This window comes from Thalassophryne amazonica, chromosome 22 (assembly GCF_902500255.1).
Source record: "Thalassophryne amazonica chromosome 22, fThaAma1.1, whole genome shotgun sequence".
NCBI classification, from domain to species: Eukaryota; Metazoa; Chordata; class Actinopteri; order Batrachoidiformes; family Batrachoididae; genus Thalassophryne; species Thalassophryne amazonica.
Window position 1 is genome coordinate 28480545 of NC_047124.1, and position 25772 is coordinate 28506316.

At 40.1% G+C, this 25772-nt stretch overlaps 1 protein-coding gene across 1 annotated transcript in view; it reads left to right on the top strand.

Moving 5' to 3' along the window:
• The first annotated feature begins 14160 nt into the window (after window positions 1-14160).
• cacna1c (calcium channel, voltage-dependent, L type, alpha 1C subunit) overlaps window positions 14161-25772 on the top strand; it is a 531481-nt gene continuing 519869 nt past the window's right edge. Inside the window, exons 1-2 of the mRNA XM_034163903.1 lie at window positions 14161-14610; window positions 15137-15251. Of these exons, the coding sequence (XP_034019794.1) occupies window positions 15194-15251 (58 nt within the window). The 5' untranslated portion in view covers window positions 14161-14610; window positions 15137-15193. The remainder of the gene's footprint in view (window positions 14611-15136; window positions 15252-25772) is intronic.

Consider the following 25772-nt stretch of genomic DNA (forward strand, 5'->3'; position numbering starts at 1 on the left):
AAAATTTTTTCAAAACTGTAAGGCACAACTGAGTGGACACCATTCAATAAATTCAGCTGGTTTTCGGTAAAAATTTTAACGGCTGATGAGAGATTTTGGTCTGGTAGTGTCACTTTAAGGATGGTCCACGGCGCCTGACGGCGATCTGCGCTTCGAGGCGGCAGCGTCTCGCCGTTTCAAGTTGAAAACTTCCACATTTCAGGCTCTGTTGACCCAGTAAGTCGTCAGAGAACAGAGAACTTTCAGAAGAAGTCGGCATGAGGAGTTTATTCGGACATTCCATTGTTAACGGACATTTTGTAATGAAAGAACGTACGGGCAGAGTCGCATGTCGGGCCGGACCCGACCGCGGGGGGTCGCGACAGGAAAAACACCTCCGTTGGAAACCTTAACGGGCAAGTTGGAACATGCCCAAGCTGTTAAACAATTTCTCAGTTACTCACTTGTTGAAAGCCCTCAAAAGCCGTCTGAATTTTACAAATTGTTTTCAACACGGAGGTGTTTTTCCTGTCGCGGCGCACACAGATTTACCGAGTTGTCACGGAAACGACTCGGCGAATTTGCTCGCACGTCTTTCATTAAAAAAATGTCCTTAAACAGTGGAATGTCCGCATAAATTCCTCATGCCGGCCTCTTCTGAATCTTCTCTGTTCTCTCACGACGTCCTGGGTGAATTAAGTCTTAAATTAGGATGTTTTCAGCTCGAAACAGGCCGACAACGGCGCCTGGAAGCGCTGCAGGACGTCCCGCTCCGTGGGAAGTCCTTACAGCGACAGAAACACCCCATAATCTCTCATCAGCCGTTAAACTTTTCACCGAAAACCAGTTTAATTTCTTGAATAGTGTCCACTCGGATATTCCTCACAGGTCCAGAAAAATTTTTGATAAAGCAACGCGTGCCGTCTGGAGCAGCGTGTGAAACAAAGGAATTCAGCCGAGAGGGCGGGACCACATCTCACTCAAGGCCTGCCCACAGGGAAATGACGTCACCGACACGCATGAAAAAACTCACGCATGCGCACGAGGGTTCAAGCATGATTGGTGTAATCACACGTCATTCAAATCCATATAGTTAAAAAAAAAAATAAAAGGGTCGGTTTATTGTCTAATAGACCTCGTATGTTTAACGTATTTACAATTATATTATGTACTTACACTGAACTTACTGAACTGAAATAAAATTCCATACGCACACACACACAGATGCACGCTTTTAATAAAAAGATGATTTACCGCCCCCTGTTGGAACGGCATGTTAGTCCAGAATGTAATTAGCAATGTTAGCTAATATCCGTAGTTTCTCCAAAAATACTAGTCCAATCAAGTTCCATTTTTCCAATATTCATCCTTGGCCCAAAATATATCAGCATACCAAATGGCAAATGTCAGCTCTCCACAGTTTGTCCATGATCGAAATAATACACATGCACGCACACTCAGGTTTTTATCTTTTCAGCATTCTGCCGTAAGCAGGTGCTTCTAATTTGGCACATGCACAAACAGAGATGGTTGCAGAAGACATCAAACACAATATGCTTTTCAGTCATGGTAACAGCAACATGACCCTTAACTAAACTGACTAAACCAATTGAACTACAAAGACACAGTAAATCAATAACACTAACAATGCTGCTAAACTAACATGAACCATAATAACATGTAAAACCCCCAAACCCTGAACTCCCATGGTGCATTGCAGCACAACATCCATTGTTTACTGTTTAGCAAAAACTGCTGATTACCCCAAAAATATTTGTCCTACCAACTTTCAGTTTTGCAGCATTCATCCTTGACTCAAAATAAATAAGCATACGAAACGGCAAAATGTCAGCTCTCTCCGGTTTGTCTGTGATCAAAGCCATACACATGCACATACGTGCACATATGTTTGTGGCTCTGTTGGTGTCTGTGTCGGCATCGCCAATGGCACTCTTGGCATAGTAGCTTTCTGTGTGCATAAGACACCACTTCATTTGATGGAAAACTGCAGCAGATGCACAGAGAAAGCTGGCGCTCTGACAGAGTGACCATTGGGTTCTTGGTCACCCCCCTGACTAAGGCCTTCTCCCCAATCGCTCAGTTTAGAAGGGCAGCCAGCTCTAGGTGGATCCAAACTTCTTCCATTTACGGATGATGGAGGCCACTGTACTCACTGGGACTTTTAAAGTAGCAGAAATGTTTCTGTTCTCTTCCCCAGATTTGTGTCTCAAGATAATCCTATGTCGGAGGTCTACAGACAATTCCTTTGACTTCATTCTATGCTTTGTGTTCTGACATGCACTGTCAACTGTGGGACCTTATATGTAGACAGGTGTGTACATTTCCAAATCATGTCCAATCAACTGAATGTACCCCAGGTGGACTCCAATTAAGCTGTAGAAACATCTCAAGTATGGAAACAGGATGCACCTGAACTCAATTTTGAGCTTCGTGGCAAAGACTCTGAATACCGATGTACATGTGAGTTCTTAGTTTTTCTTATTTTTAAGAAATTTGCAAAAATCTCTAACTTTTTCACATTGTCATTATGGGGTACTGTGTGTAGAGTTTTGAGGAAAAAAATGAATTTCATTCCTTTTTTTTCGAATAACGCTGTAACATAAAAAAAATGTGAAAAGTGAAGTGCTGTGAATACTTTCTAGATGCTCTGTATCTTTATTACGAGGTCTCATTGGAGGATCCTTGGGTACCGCTTGAATAACTGTATCAATCAAGTGGTAGATGATGTGTAGTATTTGCATTATGAGGACACTTCAGCTACGACATTTAGGTCTTGTGGCATGCATGCAGGTACCTCAGTTTTGAGGACCCCAACATTTGGAGAAGTCCAAGGAAAGGCCCACGTTGCACCCGGATATGGTAGAAAGATCATTACTACTAACTCAAGGAGGTGATGGTTGAGATGCTACAGAGGTTTGATTCCCTGTCAGACCACAAAAAAAACAACTAAGGTACCTTTAGCAAGTTCCTTAATCTCCACTTTGTGCACCTCTCAACTGTATGTGTGTGAATATGAGGCATCATTGCAAAGCTCTTTGACCATCGTCACCACATGGGAAGGAGTGATTTTGTTTTGAGAGATGGAGATGTACCAGTTGTCTGCCACCCAGAACCAAAGGTGATTCTGTAGTGTGGCGGCACAAGCGCCCACTTAACCTGGCGAGAGTTCACAGCAAGATGTTTTAGGTCCGAATTTAGGTTGTAGTCTGTTTGTTTCTACATGCATAATCAAAATTGTCCTCCAGTTATATCAATGTCGCTGTATGTTGCTGATTTCGATGGAATATGTATCCTTTCCTGTTCGGAAAGTTGACGCTCAAGGACAGGAAAGTAAGCGATACTGAATGAGTCTGAGAGGACATTCAGGACTGCGAGTTCTTGAAATTCATCTCACTTATTCCCATATCACACCATATCAGCTTTCTTAACCATCAGCAAGGTCTCATATTTACTTGTCCTTCTCTGTTTCTTAAGAAAAATGGACCAATGTATACCAGAAATTGCGCACTGCGGCTTGCATTGTGTTCCATGTGCACATGGTTGCTTGTTGTAGAACAATGAAAAACTTGATAATGTCACAGAGGTAGACGGTCAAATTGGTTTAATCAGTTTATGATCCCATGTTAAACATTGTATTAGCTTCACTACAACCCAGGCCTCTTCTCTCCTGAATGGTGCCCCTATCACTTCTTTACGGTAGTGATGGGTTGGTTTCAAGGTTGTCACACCGTATAAAAAGCCATATTTTGTAAAAAATAAATAAATAAATCCAGCTGTATGCAGTTTACATTTACATGTGGTATAGGTTTCGTGATAAACATCCATAAAGTCAAACATCCAGGAGCTAGATCTGACATTCCAGAGGCCGTGACTTTGAGTCCAATGTGAGACAGACACAATGCAGGTTACACATATAGAATATTTCGGCCTGAAATGTCTTATTTTAGATTTTATGGCACAGAAATCAATGGGTCGTACTCAAGCCCCAACCTCCAGTCACCAATAATGAAGTCACCTGGAAGAGGAAAACGTTGCAGTTCCTGGAATGGCCACTTGAGGCTGGATCCAAAAACAACCAGAATCTTATAGAAGCCCATGTTAAAATGTCAACCATCAGAGGAGAATAAATAACTTTATAGCCTGGTACAAAAAAAAAAAAGATTTGGTCTGTATAGCTATAGTTTCCCCTTCCATGACACTTCTACAGCCTATGATTTTTTTTTTCTTTTTACAACTGTTTCGTTTAAGATGCCATAACGTTATGCATCATTAGGGGCGTGGCCACTTTGAGTGACAGGTAGTGTGCGTTTAGAGTGCTCTGGTTGCAGACACCGCTATCTGTGGCTCCTAGCTGTTGCCAAGGATAGTGTCTGTCCTTTCTATTTTATTACAAATATCAGCAATAATTTGGCTTGCTATGTGGTTAAATTTAATTTCACCTGTCGGCTATTTATCTATCAGTTATTGTTACTTTGAATTGTAAATATCTGTATGTGTATTTTGTCTTAATTGTTTTTCTGTCATGATTAATTTACTTTGGTATGTTGTGTTGTCTTAGTCTGTTTTTATGTTACTGGGACTACGGATGGAAATTAGCATCTTGCTATAATCTGCCATATTTACATGTAACTATGTCCATATATATATATATATATATATATATATATATATATATATATATATATATATATATATATATATATATATATATATATATATATAGACATAGTTACATGTAAATATGGCGGATTATAATCCGCTATATTTATATATATATATGTATATATATATGTCCTAGTGGATCATTTAAGAAGTCTGCTACAGTATTTCTGTTCAGTGAAATTTTAGTGTTATTTAATTTTGGGTGTTAGCTAGAAATGTTTACATTTTTAGCAGCTATCGGTAGCTTGATGATGTTACGTCCAGTTGCTTCATCTCAGGGAGCTTTGGCGGCTGCTCTCCACTCACACACTAATGTATTGCATGTTGATCCACTGATGCAACAGTAAACCTCCCACCAAATTTCATCAACTCAAAGTTGATGAAACCCAAGATACATCCATAATTAATTAAGAGAATAAGTACAACCCCTCTACACACTATTGGTTGTCAATATGGGGTCTTGGTTCAGAGTTCCTGCTTTCTCTGTGAGACATGTTGACACAGCTGTTGCTCTCTGCAAAACACTCAACACTGAAGAGAAAAAAGTAAAAAAAGTTACTGGTTGCTCGTACAGGCTAGCGGATTTGCGAACCCTCACTTTGGTGAAATGGATTATTATACATGTTGCTTATCACAAGAAAAAGCAAGGGAGCATGAATCCCTATCACCAAAGAGGCAAAAATGTGAAGAATCATGATCGCCAACAGAATAATGAAATGGACAACCTCACCACTAGATGACACTACATCTTGCATACTGTAGGTTTAAAGATACATGGCCTCTATAAGCAGTAATATCTGATTTTAAGGCCCCGTTGAACAATATTACTTGGGTAAAATGTGTGTACAGTATTTTTAGCACTCTACGTCGCGGTGCTGAGTAAAGTTTGCTGTGATTGGTGGGGAGCGCATGTTGTCTGACGCATTGTTGATTTGCAACATGGAACAGCAGAGATTCCCAGTCAAACTCATGCAACGGAGTCACGACCTGCAAATATAGAACAGTCATAAATAGATCTGATACTGCGTGTGTGTATATGTGTATGTGTGTGTGTGTGTGTGTTTGTTCCCATGACCTGCCCTGCACACAGCACCCTTCCATGATTCTGTCCCTCTGTGCTTCCAGTCATTGTAATCACACAGACGCTGATTTGTCATGAGACACGTAGACGGGCGTTATCCCACTCCGTCCGTCTGTCTCACTGTCCGCACAGAGCGTATCACACTCTGTCCCTTCTTCAGTCCTGTCTCCACAATCACCCGACCCTTCTCTGTACTGGTCTCAGCCCTGTAGACCAGCCAATCACTTTGCCTTTCTTTTCCTTTTATCAAGCCACAGCACAATTCAACCTAACCTGGAACAGTGTAGAATTTTGACCCATGTGGGTTAAAATACAGCAACAATATGACGTGAGACACTTTTTGTTACAATGTCGTCTTTGTGTCATTTCAAGAATGAAACATCTGTTTCATTCTTTTCCGTTGTCACTCAACCATACAGAACAGACGACCTTTAACAGCCTCTTAACTAGAGGTGGGCGGATCGATCCTAATATCGATAATATCGATACCAACGCTGGTACTGATATTGAACGATCCTCGTGTAAAAAGATCAATACTTAAGCTTTTTTTCTCTCCTGCACGCAGGTTCATCAAAGTCTACTCTCTGTCTGTAAGAGCAGCGCTGTGCTGTGTCACAACATGGAGCAGCGCACCCTTGTATTGTGGTTTGTCAGCCCTCTACCTCAGGAGATTTTGTTTTAAGTTGTGTTGAGTGATATTTTTTCAACAAAAATGTTGATTGTGATAATAAAGTATTTTGTTGTCACGTACAATGTTTGGCAAAATTCTGTCCTAGGTCTTTTGGATCCTTTGGATCTACGAAGCTTAAATATGAAAAAGTATCGGTATCGATATCGGCAATACTGGGCCTGTATTTACTTGGTATCGGATCAATACCAAAATTCCCGGTATCGCCTACCTTTAACTCTGACTAGCTCTCACACTCCTCTCAGTGTGTGTCACTCTATAATCAGTTCCCTGGAAAACACATGAACTAGGAACCACAGTTCTATTGTTACAACATACGTAATCAACCACTTTGAAATGAGGTCTAAACCACAGATTTTTACATCCGCCAAGGACATAATAAAATCATCTGCATTTATTTATTTGTCTGTCTGTCTGTCTGTCTGTTAGCAGGATTACGTCAAAAACTACAGCACGGATTTTGACGTAATTTTCACCACAGATACATATTAGGCCATGGAAGAACCCATTAAATTTTGGCTGTGATCTGGATCTGAATCTGGATACTGGGTCAAGATTTCACTTTGTACAGGCTTTCAAGGATTACATCAGAACTGCTTCACAGATTCTTGCCAAATTTGCACCACAGATAAATATTAGGATATTAGGCCATGGAAGAACCCATTAAATTTTGGCTGTGATCTGGATCGGGATCCAGATTCTGGATCAAGTTTCACTTTATAAAGGCTTTGAAGGATTACGTCAAAACTACTTCACAGATTCTCACCAAATTTGCACCACAGATAGATATTAGGCCATGGAAGATTCCATTAAACTGTGGAGGTGATCCAGATCTGAATTCAGATTCTGGAACAAGATTTCACTTTATATAGGCTTTCAAGATTACGCCAAAACTACTTCACGGATTCTCACCAAATTTGCACCACAGATAGATATTAAGGCATGGAAGACTCCATTAAATTTTGGAGGTGATCCAGATACAGATTGGTGGCCGTCAGAAATCTCTGATTGCTCTTCTTTTGCTACCCATTTGTGTATTCAGCATAACCTGTAGTTTAGCAATAATTATTGGTTGAAATAAAAGGATCAATAAATGAAATAGTTTTGACTGTGTTGAATGCTTTGTCTCCAAAGTAAAGGTCAAACAAGGTCAACATCTATTGGATTCTATGACATGTGACATATGTTACCCTGTAACATGATACCTAAGCATGACAGATGGTGCAAACTATTCCTTTTTAGAACCCTATTAACCCAAACAATAATTTGCATAATTTTTTACTGAAATTGGAGCAACTTTAATATTTGACCCCTGTACAAACTGAAATCGACCTTTGTCACCATTTTTGCTGTTTTGACCCCATAACTCCAGAACATTCCATCATAGATAGTCCAAACTATACCTTTTTGGAATTGTTATGATCAGACAAGTAATGTGATATAGTTTTCAACATGACTGGAGCATTTTTATAGAGATGACCTCTGTGTAATTCTTCATTGACCCCTACCTGGCTACAGCTACCACCCTGGGATGGCTATCATACATTTTTGTGTAGGCCATGATACACTGAGGCGGGATTCTCATTGTCGTTTTTTTCCCCTTAAGTGGTACCGAAAACCTGCTTGGCCCATGGACTAACTGTCCCTAGGTTCTTGTGGGCTAGAAGGACAGAACAACACAAATATTTTGAGATCACTGCTTGAAACCTTTCAGAACGGTTTGGACACACCAGCATTTATCCTTCTTTGGTCTGGATCACAAACTATGTGTTATCTGCCTGCTTTCTGTTGCTATCTAGTGTGAATTGACATTTGTGATGTGTCACAAGGTCATAGATCAAATCTGCAATTGTCTTGCAACAATGGGCTCAGTATGTATAAATTCTAAAAATACGGCTTGTAGAGCAACTGTATATAATGTTGAGGAGAAGACAATCCAATCTGTCAGATGCCAACAAGAGATTAATTATGTCATTGTCTCTCTTTCTATACCACGTCAACAGAGACAAACGTGGACAAAAGGTTTGTTCTATTAGAAGATGGTGGGTGGTACTTCTGCACTATGCCACTGAACAAAATGAGTACAGGCTGGGTTGAGTCATCAGATTCTACTTCTGATTATAGCCCACAGTGAAGCAGACATGAGGAATGAACATTCTGTAGTTCATGTTTGAGTTGGTCAGTACTGTAATAACGTGCAATACACCCTATTCAACCTCGGCTCTTTAGTTCACTTTCTTGATGTCATTTTTTTAAGCATTTTGTGTGTTTGGCTCATTGCTGAGCATGTGCAAAGATACAAACTGTGCTTTTTAAAATAAGTGCCACCGCAAAACTCAGCGGGTATATGTGTCTTCCTGTTCTGTCTTATATATCAACGGGCCCTTGGACAGATTGGGTGAAAATTGCTTAATTTGCGAAATAATACATTATTTGTGCAAGTGGCGCTACCCAAAGCCTGCAGGGTCACGTAGATGCAATGTCTAAAAAACGTTTAGTTTATAGCTGTTGGCATTTGCCTAAAATACCCTTAATTTCATTGTTGCGCAACCTGAGAAGTTTGAACATTCCAAGTTTGATATTTTAGGTTCTGACATCCATTGGTGGCACTTATCACCAGAATACATTCACTACATCTGAATACTTAGCATATTTTCCAGAGAAACTGGCACAAAATACAGTGTACTAGTATGCTATATATTAGGAAAAAAGCAGTATGTTACCATCTGTAGAGTGTGCGAATACTCAGTAGACATTTGGGAGTATTCGAGAGGTACCCAGATGATCTACTACCTCTATGGTGTGCAAACGGACCACAATATGTTGTTCCATGAGGCATCTGGAGTCTGGTAACTGAAGAAGAACAACTTCCCAGGAAAATGCGAGAGGATAATGGGCATTATTGAAAAGTCTGCAGTTGCAAAATACGGCATCTGTAAACATCCAGGTGAAATGACAGGTAAGGTCTGAACTGTATTCAATTCAATTTAAATTTATTTATTTGTTTATTTTTGGTATAGCGCCAAATCACAACAATGCTTCCTCAAGGTGCTTCACACGAGTAAGGTCTAACCTTGCCAACCCCTAGAGCAAGCACACAGGCGACAGTGGTAAGCAAAGACTCCCTCTGGTGATACTGAGGAAGAAGCCTCAAGCAGACCAGACTTTGAGGGGTGACCCACTGCTTAGGTCATTCTAACAGTTACAGTTACAGGTTTTTACAGATTGTGCAAGAATTTCTTAATAAACAGAAACAGAAAAAAACAGAAGAGCAACAAAAACAGAGTCCTTACTTGAAACTAAAATAGAGTCCATCTTAGGATCTCTAATCCAGTCGTCCATGTCCAGCACCAGTAGTCTTCAGAGACACAACCTCCAGTCATTGGTGCAACAGACAGGGCATCCCGAGATCAGTCCAACGCCCCGGAGTGCAGGGCCGGCCTTCATCGTTGGTGTTGTCAGTGCCTTGGACAGAGAGAAAAAGAGCAGAATCAGTCGGACGGAAATAACTGCACCTGAGGCATTAGCAATCCCGAAGTGATCCTCCAACCTATTGAGTAGTATGCGATGATTCACTGTGTCGAATGCAGCATGAAGATCTAACAGTGATAGAACCGTGGTGGTGTCCGAATCCATTGCAAGTCTGAATCCATTGCAATGGATGCAATCCAACTACTCACTCGCTTACTTCCAGTTCATACTACAGTGATGCTGGGTAGTATGTACTAACCAGTGTTAGGCAGTACTAAGCATTCAGATGCAGGGGAAGTCTCCCCATGGATGGGACACCGGTCCATCACAGGTTACTTCCCCAGCAAAGGCTGGCACCCATTTACAGCTGGGTGTATTGGGATGATACAGATGAAGTGGTTTATCCAAAGACACAGACAGGCAGAGTGTAAAGTACCTTGCACAGGGTCGGCCAACTGTCATGGAAAATTTGTATTAAAGCATATGGAAAAAAATGCACCAAAGATTGTACATGTTCATACATATTTCTGAGTGAAAATCGTTCATGTGCTACATATTTTCTGTCTGGAGTCAATGATAACATTGCTGACTACAAGATAGCAGATCATCTATGCAAAAAAGTCATCTCTTACTGAATATTTTTATTATTCTAACCCTAACCTAATCCATACCCCAACTTTAAAGGTGTACGGCCACTGAGTTTTTTTTTTTTTTACATTTAAGATATAAAAAGAATTTTCTTTGGCACCACTATAATTTTATTCCTTAACCTTTAAATAGGGGATTCATAATATGTCATTGCAAATATGATAAAAAAATTTGCATGGAAACAAGTAACAATTAATTCCCCTGAGGGGAAAAATTTCAAACAAACAGATGACCACGAACTTCTTTTGGTAGTAACCATAGCAACGTAGTAGATCATGTGGGGGCTTGCAACATGTTTCAAACATAAACCTATATATAATGCTTGGATTGCAGTAAACTTTGTCAGTTTAGTGAAATTTGACAGGCTGTACAGCTTCATCCAAAATGCAAACATGCATTTCTGAACATTATATGCAAAACATGCACTGCTCATGTGCACGCCAAGTCATAGGAATATACATCCAGTACTTTACTTTTCATTTTATATCATACAAAATGCATCAAGAGACTATGCTGACAGGGTGCACTGTATGCACATTAAAGTCACTTAGATTAGACTAGATAGCACTTTATTGATCCCTTGGGAAGAATCCCTCGGGGAAAATTGAGGTTCCAGCAGCATTGTATAGCAGGACACAGGGAAAGAAGCACACAGAGTATCAAAAGTGAAAGTAAAAAAAAAAACACTTTGCATATATAAATGCACAAATATAAATACCAGACATACTGCTCGCTACTGTTTTACTGGCTACTACTGTTCCTCTCCTTCCCGTCCTCTGTCTTCCTGTTACTCCTTCTCCCCCTGAGCATATACACTTCCAATGTATATGCATGTCAGCTGTATTTTAGTTGTTAAAAATGCATTAATGATAATAATATTACAAGAAGAAGAAGAGTTATTATTATTATTGTTATTATGATTAGTCAGTCAAGCTCTGTGCGTTTTTGCTAGTGCTTTTATTTTGACAGTTTTTGTTGGTTTTTATTTCTGTGGCTTTCTTACTGGTCACGTGCACTCCCATTTCCTGTTCACAGCAACCAATGTTTCCTCACTGTGTTACTATCTATTTAGTCTTCCAATCCCCATCATTCCAGTGCAAGTACATCATTTTCCTCGCAAGTCTTCTTGTGCCGTTTTTCTGTGTTTTGCTTTCCTGTTGCAGACGAAGCCTCCCATCGTGTTTTGTTCAGAGATTTCACATGAATTTGTACGTCCTCCTGGTATGACTGTTGCCTGTTTTTTGACCTCCTGCCTGTAGTTTTGGTCCACCTCTGTGTTTATTCCCTCACGGACATTGTTGCCTTGCAGACTGCTTTTGGAGTGCTTACTGAGCTTGCTTGTCTTTTGATCACGATTAAAGCCTTTTCAATAAACGCGACAAAGATGTATTTAAAATATGTCTTCAAAGTGGGCCTTTACACACCTGGGTGGGGTGTGAAGAGCTTTTCACCACTCGCTCTGCTGGCTATAGGCCTGTACAGTGAAAACCAGTGGTGGGCACAGCTAACTGAAAAGTTAGCTTCAATAACCATTAAACCGCTAAGTGAAAAGTTAACTTTTATCATGCTAAACTGATAAACTGCTAAAAAAAATTCAGCGGACGTTACCGCTAACCGCTAACTTTTAATATTGACTCGGACAGTGTCGGCTACTGATAAGCCCATTTCAAGTTTAAGCGCCGCAGGGACTGCTGGGTAAATTCAACGGCAATCACAAACACAAAACAAACACATGAAAAAAAATAAATAAATAAATAAAACCCCAAACATGGTCATTATCTTTATAAAAAGCAGTAAATCGCAGTATTAGAAGCCACAGTTTATCTCTATATTATATATTTATAAATTGTTAACGGAACTACGGCTCACCCGTATTGCGTACACAAACACAAATTAAATGCATGAAAAATAAATAAATAAAAATACTGACATTTGAGCTGCTTACATATCCTTTTTGTCCACAGTGTAACTTGTCTTCTTGACAGCGCTTGTGTGCTTTGACCTGTGAACCGGAAGTGTTAGCTAGCTCTCTGCGTTCATAAGGGTTTACAAACATTTTTGACTGTTAAATTTACTCACTTTACCTGCAAAAAAAAAAGTTAGTGGACTGAGAGTTAGCGGAACTAAATTTAGCAGAAGCTAACTGGTCTGCTTATGGTTTTCAAAGTTAGCTCTAAAGCTAATCTTCGAACAAAAATGTTAGCTTCACTAATTAGTGGTTAGGGGATTAGCGGAACTGTTCCCACCACTGAAGAATACACAGTCAAGACAATGAAAACAAAACAAAACAGAACAAAAGCCTGTGTATTCATGTGTATAGTGCTTCCTGATCAGACAGAAAAACACGGAATGCACCACTGAACAAAAAGGGTGTGTTTGAAGTGAACCAGAGCATAAATATGCTTTTAAAATGTGCGCTGTGGTGCTGCTGATGACCTACCACCAAGAACTTATAGAAGAATCACTGCAGCTCACTTGGCACCACAATGCGAGACACATACCGAATTTGATCAATCTAAGAAAAAAAAAATACCTTAATCGAGTCTGATTCTATTCACTCTGATTTGATCGAAGCATATTCACTGAGATGCTTTAACTTTGAAACTTTAAGTGATAAAATTGCTGTGTTGCTGTGACACTAGCACTGCTTTGGGTGCTGAAATAGGCATTTTTACCCTGTGCATTGGCAAAGTGGTGAGCAGGGTATATTGCTTTCACTGGCATGTGTTTGTGGACAAGATAACTCAAAAACGACCTGATGGATTTCCTTCAAACTTGGTGGGAATATTATTTGGATGGATATCTAAAGGTGATTCGAATTTGGTGCAGTTTGGGTAAAGGTCATAGGTCAAGGTCAAAGAGAAACTTTTTTTGTATATCTCAACAACCAAGAAGCCTAGATGGATAAACATAAGCATACACTGATCAGCAAAATATTGGTGATTGATTGTGACTGAAGTCTTCATAAAGTCAAAAACACCATCACAGACAAATATATTTGCTTGTACATTTATATCATGGTGTGCGTGCATCAGCCCTCTGATGCCTTTCATTGTTTTTTAGATCAACGGATTTTGCGTTTACATTTTGAACCCAGAGCTCACGAGCACACTGTCTCCACCTCATGAGGTTTGAATCTGTATTTATCCAAAGATCTGAAAATTCCCTGTGGTTTCTCTCTGCTTTAGAAAGACATGAAAAGATCAGAGTTTGAGTCACAAAGCCAAGATCTTTACTGTCTGTGTAAACACAGGCTGGGCCAAAGAAAAGAACGGGGGGCAGAGAACTGGTCCAGATGTGCAACAGTCAGAAACAGGAATAATAATCGAATAAATGTCCTGGTGTCCACAACAAATCTCTGCTCTGGAGGTCCAGAGTCTGGTTAATGGCTTATTATCTCCCTTCTATCTCACCAAACATCATCATCCCTCAACATCACCTTCATCGTCATCATCTGGATACCAGCCTCTGTGCACTCCTCCTCCTCCCTCCCTCCCGCACACACACAGACACACACACACACACACACACACACACACACACACACACACACACACACACACACACACACACCACACACACACACACACACACACACACACACACACACACACACACACATCTGGAAACAGTCAGAGCGTCTACATGCACGAGGAGGAGGGGGGCTACCTCTCTCTCTCTCTCTCTCTCTCTCTCTCTCTCTCTCTCTCTCTCTCTCTCTCGGTATCACTGCAGAGCTGAGCTGCAGCAGAGGCAGAGAGGAGAAGAGTGAGCTCCAAGTCCCGATCAGTGAGACACAGAAAGACAGACAGACAGGCGCACAGACTGACAGACAGACCGGCGGACCATAGACTGGATCAGGACAGAGAACCCGGTCTCCGGATGAGACAGGACGGCCTTGCTTCTCTCTTTTTGGGGGAGAATAACCGACAACCTTTTGGGAGATTGAACCCCGCGCTGCCCACCATGGAATACCTACACTCTTCTCATTTTCTAATTTTTCTCCAAAACCTCCTCCTCCTCCTCCCCGTCCTCTCCTCCCCCTCCACCTCCTCTTCTCCATCCTCTCTCATTTTGACACGCTGCTGAAGATGCGCACGAATGCGCGCTTTTGCGCACTTCCATTGCGACCGACACTGACGGCGCCCCGTGCGTTCTAACCTTGTGATATTTCTTTTTACAGTAATTTTGAAGAAGAGAGGAGAGAGAGAGAGAGGAGAGAGAGAGAGAGAGAGAGAGAGAGAGAGAGAGAGAGAGAGAGAGAGAGAGAGAGAGAGAGAGAGGGGGTGAATCCAATCAAACGTGGTTCTGGTCTCATGTTTGTCTCCTAGGGCCCGGATGTGCCGAGGGATGCACCGGTGCGTTTTCCCAACCGGTTCCGCCGAAAGCTCCCTCTTTTTTCTCGCCTTCACCTCCATCATGGGGATTAGGTAATATTCACTCCATCCGAAGAAACCCTCCCCACAAACAAAACACCGGAATATCCAAAACTGTCAGTGTCAGACAGTATTTTATTTTTTTAATTTTTATTTCTTTATTTTTAGGGGGGTTTCCCCCCCTTCATCTTGGTTACCTTCCCTCCTCCTCTCCAGCTGTTTCCCCTCTCTTCCATTCACCTACAGGGATAACCTCGGACTACATTTATGGTAAATGAAAGCAAAAACATGTACATCCCGGAGGACACCCTTGAGAATCATCAAGGTACGTGCTGCGCCTTTTCTTTCTTTCTTTCTTTCTTTTTTAAATGGGCTGTAACTGGAGAAACATCTTGTAGCTGTGCATGAGAGCAAGAGGGAGGGAGGTATCTGGAAATGGGGGGAGCAGCAGGGGAAGGAAAAGCTCTCTTCGTTTGCAACAGATGGACAGATGCAGCTGTCTTTCCTCCACTTTCTTCGCGTCCCTCTGCGCGCAGATTGTTTAATTCCCTTCATGCGCTATTGAGCTTTGTGCAGCATCTTGCGCGCAAAGCTGCGTGCAGGTACATGGATGAGGCCCTTCTTTCTTTCTCTCTTTGTTTTTTCCTTGATTCTCTCCACACGTGTGCATCCCGACAGGCCTGTCAATCAGCAAGCGGTGGCACATAATGGGTGGGTCAGTTTTCGCCAATAGAGCAAGTGCGTAAAAGCGCGTTTGTGCGCATTGTTTTGGAGATTTAATTCAAAGCCCACCAAAAAAAAAAAAAAAAAAAAAAAAAAAAAAAAAATCCACCGATGCGCACTCGATCACTATCGATCTGGAATCAGTAGTCACATTTTCTCACGTTCTGATCCAAGTTTTCTGTGCGGGGTTCGGAATGACACAGAGGTGACAGGTGGCAGAGGGGGACGCAACCGATTTACTGATGTGCTGAGCGAGAACACTGCGCTTTTTTTATGGGATGGGGTTGAAGTTGATCGTGTTGACTTTTTTTTTTAAAGCAATTCAGGGAAAGAGTGCAGCCGAATCGGGCCTGTGGTCTGTGTGTTGGTGAGGAAAGGGTCTGTTTGCATTGCGCAGTATTGCGCGTCGCTCCTTCCACCCACGTTGCAGAGAGCAAAGCGACACGCTGGTTTGCCAACCCGGACCTTGTTATTGTATAACTGCAATCTTCATAACCACCTTTACGATCCTCCTCAACCTCATCCTCAGTAGCATCATCATCATCATCATCATCATCATCAGCGGCATCGTCGTCGCCTTCGTCCACCACTTTCATCACAACCTCATACCTTGGCGCCTTGGTGACAGGTTCCATAGCAACAGGGGATGGGGAGAGGGGGTGGCGGTGTGTGCGTGCACATGCATGTGTATGCGTCTGTGTCGCTCCAGCAGTTCGTTTTAAGCAACAACTGATCATTTTGGTGATGTCACCTTCATCAACTTCTGCAGTGATTTTAATTTACCGCGTAAAACAAATGAGTTATGGTGTGCGATGATGTAATCCTCTTTAATTAAAGAAAATTAAAGGGGGCCTCTTTGTTCAAGTTGTCCAAGCAAGATCACTGATCATCATCTTTGTAAATCCTGCAGGACACCACTGAGGAGATCATTTCTGTGTATAAAGTGGAAAAGTGGAACTGTAGCAGTTCTAAGAACCCATTTGCAAACACGTGTTACTAAAAAGCTGGATGCAACCTCTTATATTTAAACTTATGACTGCCGCTGATATCCTCTGCCCTCTGGATGCCCAGTGGCAGAATTCAAATGCCACACCAGAAAGTGTTTCAATTTATAGGCCACTGCAAATGGAATGGATTTGGCATGTTTTCTTAATGGGATGCATAAGAAGACAAACTGCAGTGGATTTATTCTTGGAGAACGTAGACCTCCACCAAGACCGATGGTCTGCTCTTCTATGATACATTCGCAGTGCAACATATTATCTCATGACACGTTTCGTATGATGTGACACGAAAAGTTAATCTTGATATTTTGTGCATATTCCCACAAATAACTTTCACATTTTGCATTATGATACATACGTTCACATTTTGTAAAAGATGACAACGCATTATTTTTTCGAGCTTGGAGTGGAGCTGCTGCTCCTCCACATCAAAAGGAGTCAGTTGAGGTGGCTCGGGCATCTTTTCCGGATGCCCCCTGGACGCCTCGTTGGAGAGGTGTTCTGGGCACGTCCCATTGGGAGGAGGCCCCTTGGAAGACCCAGGACATGCTGGAGGGACTACATCTCTTGGCTGGCTTGGGAATGCCTTGGGGTTCCCCCGGAGATGCTGGGGGAGGTGTGTAAGGATTGGGAGGTCTGGGCGGCTTTGCTTGAGCTGCTGCCCCCGCGACCCAACTCCGGATAAAGCGGAAGAAAATGGATGGATGGATGGATGGATGGATGATCCGCCATCTTGTCGGTGACATCATAACCACCTTCCATCTGAGAAATACATGAATTATGTACAATAGATAGATAGATAGATTTTATTGTCATTACAACAAATGCAACAAATTTACAAGTGCAACAAAATTATCTTCACATCCAGTCACCTCAGACAAAAATACAGCAATTAATCCACTATTATTACTAGTTGAATGTAATAATTGCAAACATCAGAATTAAAACAACCATACATATACATTTGATTGTTTATGTATGCTAAACTTTAAGACAGTCCGTCATCCAAATTGAGGCAGTGTGAGTGTGGCGTGGCCGCAGCAGTATCCCGCACAGCCGCGAGCTCGGGGGAGTGTGTCATGTGTGCAGATGAGATGAGTTCGTATCAGTCAAATGAGCTTGTAACAGTTTCTGTCGGTGTGTGCATAATGTCTGGAGTTGCCTTGACAACATCAAACTGTAGGGGAGGGCAGAAGATAAGAGGGGCAGCCGAATGGTTCACCAAGGCTGTATAGATTCTTCTGGAGGAAAACATAAAGATAGATCTTTATTAATCCCTTGGAGACTCCCTCGGAGAAATTGATGTTCTAGCAACATTGTATAGGAGCACAGAGGGTAAGAAGCACACAGAGTATCAAAAGTGCAAATAAAAAACAATTTGAAAATATAAATATAAACGCACAAATATAAATACCACAAATACTGCTCGCTACTGTTTTACTGGCTACTACTGTTCCTCTCCTTCCCTTCCTCTGTCTTCCCGTTACTCCTCCCCCTGAGTGAGGAGATGTACAGTCTGATGTATAAATGTTTCTCAAAATTATGGAGCAATATGCATGACCTTTTTGTGCATTATGTTTTCATACATTTTATGCCCATTTTTTGTGAGAATAGTCCAAATAATGATACAAATTAAGATCACACATCCGAAGAAAACAGATTTTGTTACACTGGATCCAAATTGGTTTTCAGAATCACAAAACTCAACTACATATTCATATTTTTCCCTAAAGATGAATGCGATATATCATGAGGAATTAATTTTAATTAAAAAAAATAAAAATATATAAATGTGTTTGCTGTCTTGCAATATTAAAGAAAGAAAAAGGCCTTCCTGGATCAGCTCCAAAATTTTATTTCTTCTTTCTTGCTCAGTGTTTCAAACCGCCAACACGTTTTTGGAAAATCAGCATCAACATTTTGTTGTTATTACGTAATGCATGGCAAGAGGGCTCAAAGTGTGACCCCTAATTGTCTTTAATGTTTGAATCTTCCTTCCTTATTAATTCACATCTGGTTTTATGATCAGTTGCTTGGGTTTTGTTGCAATAATATCAGTCTTGAATCTGTCTGGGTGTTGGGTTCAGCACCATGGACAGTTCAGTTTTGGGTGGTTTTTGTTGACCTCGACCTGACAGTTATTGATGACTTACAAAGACACACATGCTGTCAGTGCACCCACTGGGATACTGCTTGAATATAATCATAGTTTTAAAAAAAAGTGGTACAATTTATGCATTTACACACTGTCAATAAAAAGCTAATAAGTAAATAAATAAAATATATAGCAACATAGACGATATACAGCGTGCAACCTTTGGCACATTTAATATGGCTAAAATATTTTAAAATATAATGGAATGCTAGAATACTCTCGGCTATATGGCATTGTCTTTATAATTTGCAGTTGTTTAATTGGTATCCCAGTGTAAAGTATATATATATATATATATATATATATATATATATATATATATATATATATATAGTAATTTACATGAATTATTATTAATAATTATAGGCTATTGTCTTACGTAAAACATGTACATGTTCAATAAAGCACCTCTAATAATCAATCAATCAATTAATCAATCATAAACAATGTTTACGTTTTAACGGTGTCTGCAGGAGGGCATGCGTGTGCGCATACCTGAGCTTATGACAAGAGTGGAAGTTAGCTTTGAATTAGCGGACATTAGCGTGCACACTGACGTCTGCAAAATGCCTTTCAGTTTTAGAAGTGTATATTTCTCGCTAGCTTTTACATAATATATGACAAAGAGGTTATATTTACACACAAACGAAACAGAATTTGTAGCTAGCTAGACCAGCCTGTGACATCACCACTCTAAAACCTGCGAAATGTTTTGTAAATCAATCCAGAGGTGTTATCAGGTTCCAAAATCAGCGTTTTCAGTTTTAGAAGTGTTTATTTCTCACTAGCTTTTATATAATATATGACAAAGAGGTTATATTTACACACAAACGAAATAGAATTTGTAGCTAACTAGACCAGCCTGTGATGTCACCATGTGAACACCTGTGAAATGCCTTGTAAGTAAGTAAGTAAGTAAACTTTATTTATATAGCGCTTTTCGCAGACAGGGGTCACAAAGCGCTTTACAAGGTAAAACAATAAAAATATACAGTAAAAATACACACTCAGTACTAAAAGATTATTGGCCATGAAAAGCCTGTTTAAAAAGTAGAGTCTTTAGTTGCTTTTTGAACATCTCAACAGAGTCCAGGGATCGCAGGGACAGAGGGAGTTCGTTCCAGAGACGAGGCGCTATGGCGTTAAAATCAAATTGTAAATCAAATTGTAAATCACTCCAGAGGTGTTATCAGGTTACAGAAACAGCATTTTCAGTTTTAGAAGTGTATAATTCTTGCTAGCTTTTACATAATATATGGCAAAGAGGTTATATTTACACACAAATGAAATGGAGTTTGTAGCTAGCTACCAGCCTGTGATGTCACCACGCTAACACCTGCGAAATGTCTTGTAAATCACTCCAGAGGTGTTACCAGGTTCCAAAATCAGCGTTTTCAGTTTTAGAAGTGTTTATTTCTCGCTAGCTTTTGCATAATATATGGCAAAGAAGTTATATTTACACACAAATGAAATGGAGTTTGCAGCTAGCTAGACCAGCCACTGACATCACATTGCCCCTCAACTCTGATTGGCTGTAAGCCCTGCCACTCAAAAAAAAAAAAAAAAAAAAAGTAAAAGGAACAGAATTAAGCAGAATGTGACATTTTAAGTTCTTAAAATATCTCTTAAAATAGGTCAAGGATAACCATCTTTGACCTTTTCCAAGGTCTGTGTTCTAAGAATGTTCCCTGTGAATTTGAAGCCTCTGGCGGGTAATAGGACTGGACTTACACAGACAGACGGACAGAACACATGGGCGGATGCAAAGTCTTCGCAATACCTGATGGCCATATTTGATGACCTTGAGTAAATCCAAATGACATATAATGTTTTAGGCAGCGCCCTGTAATTTTTCTGAAAATGTGGTAATTTTGGTAATGAAAGCAAACTATGCCATTTATTTCACATGAAAATGAGGGTTATAGCTAGATAATTTTAATAATTTCTTTGACAAAAATGTGGTGAACAATCTCATGATTTTTGTTGGAATAGTGTCAAATATAATTTTCTGTTGAGCCACTGATCGATAGAAAAAACCCCAACATTTCAGTTTAACAATCAAAATTCTTGTGTGCTTAAAGCTTTTGCTCAGTACTGCATCATAAAATGAGGCATATGTATCAATTCTATTTCACCATTAAATGGTACAACAGGTTGGGCTACAAATATGAAGACGTGGGTTCAATTCCCGGTCACATTACCCTTCTATTTGCTTGGATGAGACAGTTTGCCCACATTGTCACAGTCCACACAGCTTTAAGTGTGTATTCGGTGGAAAAAATAGACGATGTAATATTTATTTTTAGCATATAATAATCAGTTCTTAAAGTCCAGAATCAATATAATCCAAATTCAATTAATTATTCAGAAAAGGGCGCAGTGTAATTGTTGAAGACCTAATCTGAGTATTACGAGGCAGCCAAAGAGTGCTAAAAATGTAGGATATGGGTGAGTCTTTATATTGATTTGAAATAGCTCAGATGTGCTGATTGGGAGATTGGCTGAGTGAGAAAAATGTGACGTGCACTGTTTTTGTAAATCTTACTAATAACAATTGCAGACTCTGTCTCTGTTTCTGCTCCTCGTTCCGTCGGTACCATCCCCTAGGGATATAGGCTTCAAACTTTCCCTCAATACCCGTCAAGTCCCACAGGGTGGCCAGAGGGATTCTCAAGTTTCTGTTTGCAGCAATTAAATGTTATACTGCAAAGAATTGTTTGGTTGTGTACTACCAGGAGCTACCAGGATACAGGCTGGTTACAGCAGAAACCTAAATCTCCATGCTATAAGCCAAGGTGAATCCCTATAATGAGGCTGTCCAGTCACACTGAAGTGAATTATCTGAATTTAATTGATATGACAGGAACATGTGCAAAACAAAAGCAAAAGCAAACAAAAAACACAATATATTGTAATATTACATTGCAACACTTGTAGAATTACATTTGATAACAGTTGTGATATGTATTGACAGGGCCGGCCCATGGCACGGGCAGTATACGCAAATGCTAGGGGCAACAATGACCCCAGGGGGCTCGTCAAAAAAGTGAGGGTTTTTTATGTATTACGACTACTACTTTGATTCATTCACTGGAAGATTTAATTGTAAATATTAGAAAATAACCTTCAAAGTAGTTAGCTCCTTATAAAGAAACAAGAACACGATGAAAGCACAGATTAAGCATTCACTTATCACAGCCCTCCACAACATTAGACGACAACAACAAGGCCTTAAAGACTTTCTGTTCAAAACCGATTTTAATAACCAAGAAAGAAGTGAAAGCGTGTCTGTTAAATATAATTTACGCTCATGTTGCTTCATCACATTAACATCACAATGACATCTATACAACTTTAACAATGTCACCACAAAAACAGCATAAAACATTCTCAAATAGCAAGACTAATAAAAAAAAAAAAAATTATCATTGCAGTTATCCCAGAATCTTTTTCATGGATACGATGTGAAGTCCTCCTTGACTTTTTTCTGGTGGCATGAAGCAGATTGTTTCCTTCCTCAAATTTTATTAAATTTGCTGCTCAACTTTAATTTTCAAAACTGTGCAGCCAATGAGTGCAGTGGCACATTTACTTCACAGCGGTGCAAATAATTCTGGGAGAATGTAGTGAAAAATAATTGTTTACAGTATATAGTCTGTTATTGGATAATGTTTTGTGCTGGTTATTGTGGTGAGCTTGTCAAAGTTCAGTAGATAAGTGTTTATGATGTCAAACTGAAGAAAGAACATTCAGCACCATGAGCGTAAATTACATCTCACAAACTGACTTTCACTTCTTGCTGCCACCTAGTGATCTGGAGGAATGGAGTATTTGAATGTTTCATCTATGGTTTTCAAGGGAATTTTTTTTTCTTTTTTGTTTTGGGAGAATTATGTACTTATAATTTTCTTTTGTTTGTTTATAATATAAACAAAGTATTGAAGACACAATCTGTCCCATTTCTGTGCAAGTGCATGAACACAGGAACTCATTCATTCATACCCACTTACTCCAATCAAGCGTCACGGGGGGCTGGAGCATATCCCAGCAGTCAAAGGGTGCGAGGCGGGGTACACCCTGAACAGGACGCCAGTCTGTAATTGGGCTGAACACAGTAACTGGTGGTTACTTAGTTGTAATATAGGGACACAAATAAAACTTTTTCCTAGGGTACTACATTTGTCTACGTATTGAATCGGCACTCAAGTATTGTGATGCATATCGGAGTAGGAAGCAAGAGTATCGTGCCAACCCTATTGGGTACCAGTGTTCTGACAATTTGTGCTGCTTTGTTGAAATTTGCTGCCACGACACCAATCGATAGCAGAGTCCTGTCCTGGCATCCGTCCGTCTGCAGGAGACGATGGTGTAGGACTAATCAATAGCAGAGTCCATCCTATCTGTCCTATCAAAAAATGCTGACGGTAATTATGGGCAGCATTTCCAGTGTATTATAGATCAGAAGACACAACGAGAAGACATTTTAAGACTTTCCATGCAGTTCTGTAATGTTAATTCAACAAGGTTGCACGGAGTATTGGGCATAGAAACAGATTTCCGAAATATGGCACAAGGAAGCACATCTCGCTAGGGAGCATATAGCCACAGAACACCGACCTTGGCTGGGGAAGTAATCTAGATTACTTCCTACAGGGGACTCTCATCCACTCCACGCCACAGAATTTGGGAACAGGCCAATGGGCACCAATGAACCTCAAAGCCAATATAAGATTTATATTTATTCTCTACCATTAAATGGAATAATGGATTGAAATCTTTGTGCCTGTTTTTCATCTGTCTATAAAGCAAGAAGCGTCTGTGTGAATGCGAGTATGTGACTTGCGTATCTCTGTATTTGTCAGATCGGCCTCAGCTTTCGGATATGGCTTGTGCATAGTACGATGATGTGCAGCCTTTATTATGAAAATTTTGGGAATTAATTTTCAAAACTTAGATTTTGATTAACACTGTAACAATCATACTTCCAAGATGGCGTGGCTCGCTGATGTTACTGGTAGCAAAGTTAAACAACATCAGATAGTTCATATTGATTGCACCATTTCACAATTAAGCATTTAATTCCAGCGTCCCAGCAAATACTTTTACTGTGAAAGGCATGTTGTCAGTGTTCCTTGTGACTGAGTTTAACTTGACAACACTGCTAAAAGACAGCTAAAATCCATTTTTTGTTAACACCAACAAATTATTTCAGTAAGTACATAAGGTGGATTAAATATATTCGCTATGAGTTCAAGTTCAGAAGGTTGGGAGTACTGAGATTTAAATATTCTAAATGTTCTGTTTAATTTTGTCTGAGTCTCTTCCAATAACCTGTTCAATAGGAATCCTTTTTTCATATAATTGATAATAAAACTGATTTTTGAAAACAATATGAAATACTATATTCAAATAATAATATAATGTAACATATCAATCAAAACATGGCATAAAAGTGCTTATTAACTCCACATGTGGATCAAATATCTTTAATTTGTGTCAAGTGGCTTTTTGAATGTTTGTATTGGATCAAAATTGATATTATTCTACCTCAAATGGTAGAATATTAGTTGTCGGTTCACATGTGACTCATATATTGATCCACACATTTCACAACATACCTAAATGTCCCTGACTCACATTGTCAATAACTACTGTATACTGGTTATTCCTTCCTATATCTCTATGTGTGTACATGTGTCTGACCATGTTGGATGAATGTCAGTCTTTTCTTAAATTTACTGTATTTGCATCTCTTTATTTCTCAGTGTCAACCCATGTCTTAACAAACGTACACTTTGTCTGTTAAAACTATGTAAGAGTAAGTACACCTCTTTGTACATCCCACACTGAAACACAGCCTCTTACGACCGTCCGTGAAAAATCTACTTGAACTCACAATCTTCTATAGGAATTTAAACTTCCTACAGGCACTGCACTAGTAAAGCAAATGCAAGCTCTCTTTTGGGTAACTTTACACATCGCCTACAGAGATATTTGTGGTTGACAACAGCTGAGAGATATTTGATAAACTGAGCAGAAATGGAACTTGTATTACATCCTGTACAAAACATTGTTCCTGATCCATAACACCAACGTACAATTAGTTTCCGCTCTTACATGAACTCTGTAATTCAAACAGAATTGACGTTGCAGATGACTGCGCGGGAAGCTCACTGAAGCGGTTGCATGCAAATAAAAAGTTGTAATTGTGTACTTAAGACACGCAAACACAAAAGCACACTCAGTTGAACAAATACACATCTTGTAAGTTGAGCAGGGAAATGTTTTTTGAGCGACAGTTTTCAGTGGTGCCATCAGCAAGTTTCTTGTAGGCATCACGCCAGAGGCGTGATACCTCCTTTAGGGACCTTAATTGGTTTCCAGTGGTTACCCCAGGTTGCTGGCCATCTGCCAAATCACCTCACCCTGACTTAAGATGATGGATGTACACAATGATTCCAGTGAAGGCATCTTTTACTGCAACATCCAAAAATTCTCATTGTATCATTGCTTCAAGCACTTATAAAGAATTCGCTTCACTAGTTGGATGTCACCCATTCTGGTCGAGCAAATTTAGCATTTTATTTTTAAGAGAGTGACTTTTATGTGCAATTTCTTAGGTGGAAACAGAGCAAGTGGTGTTTTGCTGGGGAAAAAAACTATTTATTTAAATTGTTGCAAGTGGAATTCACAGGAGTAGGCAAACAACTCAGCAAGCTCAGCCATCCATCAGTATACCTGACATAGATGGAAGCTCAGGCAATTAAACAACAATCTACTGTTAGTCAATGCAGGTGGTGCTCAATGTCAGCTTTGAGTTAACTCCTAGCATGGTGGTTCAGCATTTAGACATCTTTTTAAAAGAAGCTGAGTGAAGAATCAGAGTTTCTGGGTTTGCAACTGTCGTGAATCAAGACTAAGATCAAGGCTTTCAATGATGTCTAGAGTCAACCATCAGAAGTGT